The sequence below is a fragment of the Enhydra lutris genome, unplaced genomic scaffold, assembly GCF_002288905.1.
Source record: "Enhydra lutris kenyoni isolate GAN:26980312 unplaced genomic scaffold, ASM228890v2 scaffoldscaffold27, whole genome shotgun sequence".
Taxonomy (NCBI): domain Eukaryota; kingdom Metazoa; phylum Chordata; class Mammalia; order Carnivora; family Mustelidae; genus Enhydra; species Enhydra lutris.
The window spans coordinates 8293018-8304379 of NW_019154111.1; the positions used below are offsets into that span (position 1 = coordinate 8293018).

Genomic DNA, 11362 nt, shown 5'->3' on the forward strand with positions numbered 1-11362 from the left:
TTCTTGGCCCAGTGTTTCACGGGCCCCCAGCAGGTCTGTGGGTGGAGGTCCATGATGCCACTGGAAGTAAGTGCCAAGTTTTGTGGGTACGCGTGTGCATTCTTCTTGGAGGAGGGTCTACAGCTTTCATCAGAGACTCAGAGTAGTGTGTGGTCCAAAAATGAAAAAGTCACTTTCCATTGCAGAAGATTACCTGTAAGGTCAGTGACAGCCGTAAGTTTTTATGAGTGATGATGTGACTAAGTCCCTATCCTAATGGTGACTATAGTCTTATTGGGAAAAATCCAAAGAAAAGCCAAGAGCAGCGATGCCAACAGCATTCTTTGGCTTGAGGGGGAAAACTTGATCTTCTCTGTTTCTATTTTTCTGTGAAATGGGAATAACACAGAAGAGTTTTAGAGGGCAAATAGAACAATCACTGTGTCTACAGATGCAAGCAAGTCACCTGAATAAGCATAAAGAACAGTTCAATTAGGCCACAAAGCCTCATTTATAGTTTGTTGCTTTGAATGATTTTCCCCCATCTTAGGGAGTTACTCTGGCATTGTAGAGAGGATGGACCTTCAGTCAAGACAACCAGTTAAAACTGAAACATGAAAAATTCCATTGATCTATCTGTTACAGTAGAAAGGCTTTGAGATTTGGGGCAGGCAGAACCGCACTACACTCCCTAGCTTTACATAGTTGGACACGTTACTTAAACTTTCAGCTCTACAGATGCCTCAACCATAAAATAGGGACAGTAATATCCGGGTCTGCTCTAGGGTAAATGTTTGTTGCCTTCCCCTGCATTCCTATGTTGACACCTGGCCTCCAGTGTGAAGGTACTTAGAGCTGAGGATTGGGGGGGGGTGGTGATTAAAGCACGGGGATGGCATCCTCATGAAAGGAATAGGTGCCCTGTATAAAAGCCACCCCAGAGAACAGCCCTGCCCATCCGACCATGTGAGGACACAGCAAGAAGGCAGCTGTCTAGGAAACAGGAAGCAGAACCTCATAGATCCTGATCTTTCTGGCGCCTTGATCTTGGACTGCCCAGCCTCCAGAGATGTTCCTGTTGTTTATAAGCCACACCCAATCTATGGTATTCAGCCTGAACAGACTAAACAAGGCATAAGGTTGTTGTGACAATCAACTTATGTAAGGTAAATAGAGTGTACCGCTTAAGCTGGCACTTGGTTGATAATGAGCAAAGACAGTTCCTTCTTTATAACACTGGATGAGAAATTTGGCTGATACTCTTTTCCATTTGAGAACTATTTTTGCCAAACTGAACTCTTTAGGTAAAATTCTGAGTTTTTACACACTTACTGTTTTAAATAAAAAAACATATCATTAATGAATTAGAAAATTAACCACATGGCTAGTCTGTGATTTTTAAATCTCATATAGCAATTACATTTGTGCAGTAGACTTAGATGGAACCAAAGATTAAATTCTTTTTTTTTTAGATTTTATTTATTTGACACAGAGAGAGAGAGAGAGAGCACAGCAGGGGGAGCAGCCCAGGAAGGGAGAGGGAGAAGCAGGTTTGCTGAGCAGGAAGCCCTATGCAGGGCTCAACCCCAGGACCCTGGAACCATGACCTGAGCCAAAGGCAGACACCTAACAACTGGGCCACCCAAGCACCCCAAAAAGATTTAATTCTTTCCCAGCCTCAACAGAAACATCTTAGCAAGTACTGAGAGCAGCACAGGAGAGAAGCTTTGCAGTAAGGATGCGGCATATCATAATGAATGAACTGACATGAATAAAAATTCAAATTCAGCAAAATATTTTGTGCCAAAGATACACTAAAACATTAATATGGTTTTAATAATAACATGTAACATATATTGAGCATATAGTATGCACCAGGCTTTGTGTTAGTTTCTCTACACAGGTTAACTAGTCTAATCTTCATAGTGACTATGAGGCAGAATAATTATCCCCATTTTTATACATAAAGAAATAGAAGCAAAGTATGTTTAAGTAATTCATCACAAGGCCACCCAACTAGTAGTTGTCAAAGTCAGGATTTGAACTCAGGTCTGTCAGACTTTGTCGCCCATATGGTTAAAAAACACATCATTCTGACTTTCCTCAGGTGACTGAAGACTGATAAATTGTGTCACACACACAGCCTATAAGAAAAATACACTAATTTAAATGTCAAGTGTACTGACTCATATATATATATAGATATACCACAATTTTCCTAAGAAGGAAGTTATAAGTCAGCATATGAGGTCCTCAAGAATCTAGATTTTCTTTGTACACCTGAAACTAAAAGCAATGTATGTTAATTACTCTTGAATAAAAATATGTTAAAACATTTTTTAAAAAAGATTTTATTTATTTATTTGACAGACCGAGATCACAAGTAGGCAGAAGGCAGGCAAAGAGAGAGGCGGAATCAGGCTCCCTGTTGGGCAGAGAGCCCAATGCAGGACTCGATCCCAGGACCCTGAGATCATGACCTGAGCTGAAGGCAGAGACTTTAACCCACTGAGCCACCCAGGTACCCCAGGCTGAGAAAAAAATTTTTTAAAAGAATCTAGATTTTCAAGTTCCATTGAATGGCTGCCATGTTGGGTAGAGCCTTGATGCTCCACGCCACCTTAAAGTGGGATACTTTAGTGGCAGAGGAATTTACTAGGTTAGTGGAAACTGGTTCAAATATGCCATCTTCACCATTTATAATCTGACCAATTATAAATTGACAGAGAATAAGTAATGTCTATTTAGAGTGAGAGAGAACACGAGAGGGAGGATATGAATATGTATATATATTTTGATTCTTTATGTGGCTGGACACAAACAAATAAGCAAAGATCTCTCAGGTGAAGATTATCCATCTCATTTTGTCCATGCCCCCACGTTCAAGTCGGGCTGACCCTAAATAATATTAAATAAATATAAAAACTTCACAGAAATCATTTAAAATCTCTTTCAAAAAATTACTTGAAAAAAACTTTTAACTCAAAGCAGAAATGTAGATACAAGTCCTAACACTTGTTTTGCCCCTTGGAGTGACTGATTTTCTGAGAGGTGAAGGATAGTTTTGAACAAATTTAGATGCTCTAATAATTTAGACAGTTCCAAAGGAATGTTTTATTTCATTTCCTAATGAGAAATAATTTTCTGATTACAGAATAACAAAAAATTACATTTGAAAGATTGATTTAAAATTTTAAGACCTCAATGCTAAGCATTGTAAATAAAAGCATTTTTGTGTTTGTGTGTCGTATAACCATTGATTGGCTACACTATTAAATCAGGTAAAAACCTTTTAGTGACCAAGTCCTGGGAGGGAACTACTTAGACTCAATGGATTTAAAAAAATTGTTTTTCTACTATAGTAAAAATATTTACTTTCAAAATGTCTAATCATCAGTGTATTTCAGAGGCTCATAAAAATGTATGAATGATGACAACAGCAAGAGTGTTTCCATTCTCTTTATTTATGTCTTTGAGCCTCTGAATCTGATAACACCACTCTACAATAGGGGCCTTTCTTCTGATCAAAAAGAGAAACTCATTGTTGGATGTGGACAGCATGAGCTGGGAATGTAATGAGTTCACGTCTTGAAAAGTGGGAGAGCTGCTTGTTGTGTGAACAAGCCCAGCACTGGGAAAAGTGTGACCGACTGAAGACCTTACGGAGAAAACATCACTGCCGGTTTCTCAGTAGACAAACCCAAGCTCAAAACCCTTTTGGCCACATGTAAAAGAGGAACTCCACCTGAATTGGTGTCGACTTTTCTGGCTGAGACATCACCATCTAGCAGTCCCTCCTCAAGCCCTGATACCCATCACCTCCACTCGAAATTCATCACTAAGTAGCAAATTCCTGCTCCAAGGTTCTTGGAGCCTCTGAGGAGTACAGAAAGAAAAGCTTCATATTTTTTATTTTGTTCTGTTTTATGGTAAATGTAAAATAGTATCTTTAATTCTTTGTGTGTTTTGAGAATCAAATTAGATAACTATAGTAATAATTAATAGAGATGCTTATTGAATAACACTCAATAGACAAAAATGATCATTCAGGAAGTGGTTAGGTAATAAATACTAGATGATTAGTACTGTGTTAATACCTCCATGTATTACCTCTTTGTTTTCCCGCACTATAAGGTGAATACTATGTCCCCCATTTAATAGAGGAGAAAACAAAGTTAGAAATACTGAATAATTTTTAAGCTCATGTAGCTAATTAAGCGGCAGACCTGGGATTTGAAAGCACAGGCACACCCCCAACTGCTAAGCTCTACTGTCTCCCACTGCTAATGCCTTCTTGTGTGTCTTCATTTATATAGGACATATATGTTCTACTGACATACCTACTGCTGATGCTGTAATCAGTCCATCTTTGCCAGATACATATGAAAGACCCAGCATTTTTTTCTACTTCTACTTTCTACTTGAGCAGGAAAAGAGCTGAATTTGACCCCTTCGAAAATATTTCCTCTTCCCCTACATTTTCCCCCTTGAAATGTATGTATGCCCTGATGATACAAAAGCACCTGCATAAATCATCCAGGGTAAGATGGATTAGGTACGCAGATGGGAGAAGAAATGGAAACACACAAGTCAAGGGTTAGTGAAAATGCACACAGGCCAGTGGAAAACATATTTAAGACGCACCGAGAAACACAGAGACAAAGGCAGAGAGGGACTGAAATAAAAGATAGATATAGGAAGGGAAGCAGAATAAACCCATTAATTTTTTTTTATCTCATGATATAGATGAAAAATAATAAAGAGCAAAACTATTATTCTTTAAAAATACAGTTTAATTTGAGGTGTGTACAAATAGTATCTTTTACTTAGAAACAATGCACTCAGAATTTTCACTGATTCCTTGTTCAATATATTTTGTCTATTGAAATGTTTTTGCCCCTTTTTGCTCAAGATTGCTCTGAAGTTACTAATCCAACAAGGATATGAGCTTTGTGACTATTGGGACACTGCTTGGACTGGGACCACTTATCCCTGTGATTCAGTGTAATATCTTGCGCTTTATAAAGAGTCTATACATTTTTTTTTTTTTTTTGATGACGAAATGAAGTACTTCCTTCTACCAAATCTAAAGTCCTCATCTTAAGGACTCAAGAATGATAGCCAAATGTAGGACAAGGACAAGCTGAGTAACAAAAAGATGCACAGGCTAAGGGCAGGACAAAGAAGGGAAGGATGTGTTTGATGAACTAGGCTCATAGTCAGGCTATGGAAAGCCACATGATTTCAAAGAGACCAGATGAGAACCAGAAGAGCGAGGTGGGTGTACGACGGTCCCGGGGCAGCATGATGCAGTGACAGCATTCCGGTCCCAAACCCTTGAGAGCCAGCAAGGCAAAAAATGTACGGTTAGCTTTTTAAATAATCTTTTAAATTTATTCTGAAGAATGAAATGTGTAAGAATCTGGGTTGTTTTAATTTGTGGTTATAACATCTGGTGAAAGTACAAGTTTTCAATTATTTATCACTGCAAAGCTGAACTGCACCTGCTCGTCAAGCCCAATAACAACTACTTGAAATAACAGGGTATTTTTATCTGGAGAGTCTTTGTATGCAGGCAGTGGAAGTCAATAGACTTTCTCTTCTCTGTGGTGTCCCTTTCCCCACACTGTCTGCAGGGGTATAGCATACAAAGGGTACAAGCCATCTTTAATACTTTTCAAGGAGTATTGGGGTATAAATTATACTTGAGGATATAATATGTAGTGTCTTGATCATCACTTGGTTTTGACAGGTTGAAAAGCATGAAGCATACTTTTCCCAATTCTGTCATTCTGCTGGTTTACCCTCAGTGCCCAAAATAGGGTTTAGAACAGAGTAGATGCCCACCAAAAATTTATGGAAAGTGTGAATGAATGAATCTGCAGCTCTGAGCCTTGAGGCCACTCTATTTTTGCTAATTTATACCACCAGCACTCCTGGTCTGGGTTGAGTCCTTTCTTTTAGTTCCCTAAATCCAAAGGCCATTTATGTCTTCTCCAGTCTGGCCCTGGGGAATTATGTGTAAGGCCATAGGGTCACATTTTCCAAAATGGAAAATGCCTTATTGTTTTAAATAAAGTAATACATGACCATTAGTTAAAAAAAAAAAAAAAAAAAAAGACAATACCAAAAGCAAAAGGAATGTGAAAATGACCACCAATCCCCTAGAGAAAAACCAACTCCTGCTACAGATGAGGAAGCCAGGTCTAAAGATAAAGGAAGAGGGATTTGCCCAGGGCCTTCTATGTCCTTTATCTTCAGATCAAAACCATGAATTTGGATGGTCCCTGATTTCTGGCTCTGGCCATCTGTTTCCTGTACACACCATGAACTTTACCATCAAAGTTGGTTGGACCATAAAACCTGACCTTCACTTTCCCATAAACGATCAGATTTTATAAAATCCTAAAGAGTGAACATGGACTTATTGAACACATCACAGAATAACAGACCTAGAAGGTTCATCTTGAAACATGAAAAGGTAAACAGTACAAGTGTAAGGAAGTACTTAAATACCTCCTTTGGGAAAAAAAAATTAAGAAAAGGAATCAGATGGAACATAACACCCCAATTAGGATAAATTTGCATAAATTTACTTTAGATTATTAAGGGTACCTAACTAAGCTTCACTGAGTACATTCCTTTAATGACTGACTTTAAAGGAAGATATGTCTTTGTACACAAAACAAAAAACTGGAAGGGATGAACCATGTAGATGTGTGGAAAATTCTCAGGCAAAATTCTGGTTCTGAGGAAACCGAGTTTGTTCGCTGTAATTAGAGTATTTGAAATCATAGCAATTTGGTATTAGCGCTCCTTGCACATCGATTTCCCATCTCCCCGCTCACCTAGAAAGCAAAGATGCTGAAGATACTGATCTAGCCTGATGCCCAATTTCCTGTCCTCATTCCTGAGTCCCTCTAGCCCCAGACTCTGGCCTGGTCTGTTTGTTGATCTTGCTATATGTTGGTTTCCTAGAAATCCATGAGGGACATACAAGCAGAAGCACACGTATGTCTATCTCATCACTGCTTCCCTGTCCCTAGCACAGACATGGAAATTTGGTTGGTGCTTAATAAATATTTGTTGGGTCAAGGTATTCCATTGACTTTCAGTTGGATCGAGGCCATGTAACACATCACTGGGGAGAGTAAGAGGTATGTCCCCCTGGGCTCGGAATTGCCTGTAAGATGGTGATGGCCACTCAGCATGGATGCTCTCCTTAGTTCTCCCCATCTCCTTGACACTTTTGTCTCCTCTGATGGCTTCTGTTACGTCTTTATGACCTCTCACTCTCCCTACGCTTGCTTTCTTGACATTATCACTACCGTCCACTTGCCATCCCACACTGGGTGTTTCCAAACTTATCCTCTAATAATCATTTCTTTCCCTTTCTGAACAAAGATAGAACATTTCTATCTCCAAATGCCTGGAGAGAATCTCCATTTACATGTGGTTTCTCCCTGAAATAAAATACTTCCCTCTGGCCAGGTACACCCAAGAATGCCTACTCTGTCTGATTTAAGCCACATTATAGTTTCTTTGCCCTGAGGCCTAAATTTTACAAGATGCATTTATGCCCCATACCTCGTATGTCATTGCTTTACTGCCCCAACCTGTCCTTGAAGTCACCACAACAGAGGCCTCAAACAACACAACAGCTTTCAACTAGACTCAGAATCTCCACTAACTATTAACCTTTAATATGTGGATTACTGGATTTGGTTACTTTTCTAATAAGAATAAAAATTTGTCACAAGATCCATCTGGGTCTTATAGCCTTTATATTTTTAGACCAAAGACTCCCATTTCCTAGTTGGTTTCAATAGGCAGCATTTGTCATTTTTCCTGTCATTTCAACATTATAACTGCTTTTAAAACTTTTATCCACACATTGCCTTTGTTATTCAAAAATTCCAGTGTAGGCTCTGACTTAATGCAACTATTTGCTTCCTCTAGAATCTCTCTTTTCCTTGATGTTGGTTTTCTTTTTTTTACACAGCATTTAGAGTCATAACAGGAAAATTTTCCATAACTACTTTGGCAAACAGTTTAGTGTGCAATATATTTGGCCCTTCAGAGTGATGATCTTTGGAGCCTGAAACCAGCACTATTAGTAACAGAATACAAATACTGTCCAACTTAGATCCTTACCTTTCTGCTTCCAGACGCATCTCTTCCCGCTTTTGCCTCCTGAGTTCTCTGCGACGTTCAAAATCATCCATGGTGTGGCTTCAGGTCTAGGGAGACGGGAGAATCTGGACCTAACAGGGAGGAGGTAGGTCAATATCACAGATGAATCAAAGTGTTTCCCATGAATCACTTTCAGCTTTGGCCCCCTGCCATTTCTTCACCCTCTCTCTTCTTCTTTACTCTGAAGAAAAACACCTAAGAAGGCTGGCAAGGTGGCTAGTGACCAATTTCTGGCTCCCGAGCTAAGTCCTTCATGTGCTAAATTCAGTCTCATTCATGAAACTTACTTATTAGAGACAAATAAGTAAAGATCCCAGGATTACAGTTAAAAATCAATAAGTAAAAACCTCAGGAGACAGAGAGACTTTGAAGATTTGAAATCCTGGTAAGAACACTTAAGAGCTACTGAATGATTTTGTTCTTTGTAACTTTCTGAGCCACAGACAAATGTTATGAAAAAGTGAACAAAGAAAGAGGAAAAGAGAAAAAGAGTGAAAAAAAAGAAAAGTGGCGCAAAAAGGAATATGTAGGTACTAAGAGAAAAGGAAAAGGAGAAGAATGAAAAGAGTAATAAAGTAATAGAAGTATCCAGGCATAACTTGCATATTCTGAAAGAATATTAATATCAGAATGATAAAAAAAAAAAAAAGACCACAGCAATAATACCATGAATAAACGTAAGTCAGCAGCATTTTTAAAAGCAGTTGCAGATGATCAAGCTGTTTTCAGAGCTCCAAAGTCCCGGCTCTTTGTGACCCAACCGTTTTATCCTCTCCTACCTCTTCCGTGATGGTTTTAATCCCAGAAAGATCTTCCCTTTCCAGCTCTTCAACTGAGGAGCTCGCTTCCCTTGCGCTCCTGTGCCATGAAGCCAAGGATTCCAGAATTCCCCTGCAGCCCCCAAACCCAAAATGACTACCAGAAAAGGGGAAGCGGGCTCTTTTTGTCCTTGCTTTGTTTACAGAGCTGTCAGTGGTTAGTTAAACTCGGCCTGGAATCTGGCATTTAAGGCCTGCTTGAAGATTGTTTCCTGTGTGGAGCGGGAGGCCTCCACTTCCTCTGGAATCCTAGACTCTCCGCTGCACTCAGATCACAAAAAATATTTTCCAGCCCTTTCTGTGCACATGAGACGAGCCATTTGCCCTGCGTAGGAAAATAAGGAGCTGTGCAAAACGTAAAGCCATAACCTAATGAGATTTTTGCTTGACGGGTGCAAAAAGCAAAACTCGGGATTTTGAAGCCAGGCTCAGAAAGTATCCTAAATGAATTGCCAGATTCTTTAATTTTTCAAGCATTTTTCCCCTGAAAAAAACTCACAAAAACAAAAATAAAATCTCTGCCAACAAAAACACAACTACGCAATGTTTGCATTTTTCCCCCTTTCTTATCCCTCAGGGTATTATTTATACTGCTTATAAATCTTTAAGAAATTTGAATTTTGATGTTTATTGGGAATTTTAAAATTTGAAGGTGTTTCTCTATCTTACTCTTAACAAGAGTACTTTCTAAGTACTTTGCTGGTTATGAAGAAAAGAAACCATTTTCCTTTACTATTTCATCAACCATAAATATCTCTTCGTTTTCCAGCTTAATCTCTCCATAGTTAGCAGAATGGACAACAAGTGATTTGAGCATTCCTTGAGAGGTTGTGGTGGGGGGGGGGGGTGACTCCCCCCCCCCCCCCCCCCCGGCCCCCCCCCCTGGTGGGCTCCTATTCTGAGTGCAGTGCAGAAAGAGAAGGGCCCTATGGGCAGTGGGACTGAACTTCGGGGACTTGAATGCTAGGTGCAGGGAGAGAGTAAACTCTTCTCATCCCTTTTTCCACGCAGTCTTTTGTTGTAGACGAACCACTTGGCTGATAACTATAGCAACAGCAAACAGAAATGGGAGAAAGAGGCCTGTCTGTAAGTAAACAATTTCACTTTTCTTAATTTATCCAAGTAGCTTGAAAAGCATCCTCGAAACCCTCTGCTCCTTCCTCCCCCAAGCTCCGTGGGCCTGTGGGCTGCTTCGTTAGTAGCCACGCCTTGTGTTCTCCAGGCTACACGGGTGTGCAGGTGCTAACAACAGCGAAGTCAGTACCCCCAAACAGGCTGGGGACACGTACGGTTGCCAGAGCCTGGCCATGTCTCAGAGTGCTCACAGGGCGGGAGACTGAGTAAGAGCACGTGGTCCCTTTGGCTGCCCGCCTTCCCCAGCTCTCTCCCCACGCAATTTCTTCTTCAGCTACCCATTGTCTCCACCTACTCCTTACCTTTTAGTACTTACTTGGGCGCTTTTTGTTTTCTTTCCCAGCCATAGACAAAGTCTATCTGTCCATTTATTCATGTGGAAGCTGTGGAGCATGTACGTGGGGCACTAGGGGTAGGGGAGGGGGTCACTGTAGGATGCATCTACGCAGACATGTACCTTTCTGGATTACAGTTTGTGGACATGTGGCAAGAGCATCTGAGGGAGAGGAGAGTACACACGTGCATAATGGAGGTAGGACCCTCCATTAGGGTGTATGAGGTTGTGCAGGGGAGGGAAGGTGTGTATGCTTATGAAAATGGTTCTCAGTTGCTCTCCCACCAGGTTGGGGCTGAAGGTCTTCCTTAATCATCACACTCTTATCCCACAGAGCTCCTCTGAACTTCTCTAGCACTGTCCTATTAAGGTGAGCCATGTCTGGGGAGACTCGAAGTGATTTTCCCCCCTTTACTGGGGAGCAGTGGCTTCCACGTCCCCAGCTCCTAATCTCTCATTTCCTCCCCTACCCTCAGTCAATGTTGAGTCTCTTCCAGCAACACTGGTTGGAAAACAAACTCTCAACCAATGAGGTGATGAAGTGTCAAGGCAAAGAGATTCTGTAAACTGTGGAGCTCTAGAGGGTCACAAATGGTCAGGTTAGCCTGAAGAGAAGTGTACGCTGGGGAAGGTATATACCCATGAATGTGACAGATGGGTTATTGAAAGTTTTATGAGAAAAATCTAAATTTTTGTATTGTAAGGGAGGATTGTAGTCATGCTATTGAAAAGACTCTGACATGACTTCTGCTAATGAATCATTACCTAGGATGCCTGTGTCTTTTCAATATGGGCTCCCAAATACTAGATTTTCTTTTCTTTTTTTTTTAAAGATTTTATTTGACAGAGATCACAAGTAGGCAGAGAGGCAGGCAGAGAGAGAGAGAGAGAGAGAGAGAGAGAG

General features: G+C 40.4%; 1 protein-coding gene across 1 annotated transcript in view; it reads right to left on the reverse strand.

Moving 5' to 3' along the window:
- LOC111151934 (caldesmon 1) overlaps positions 1–11362 on the reverse strand; it is a 184168-nt gene that overhangs the window by 91162 nt on the left and 81644 nt on the right. Inside the window, exon 3 of the mRNA XM_022510159.1 lies at positions 8134–8243. Coding sequence (XP_022365867.1) covers positions 8134–8204 — 71 coding nt within the window. The 5' untranslated portion in view covers positions 8205–8243. The remainder of the gene's footprint in view (positions 1–8133; positions 8244–11362) is intronic.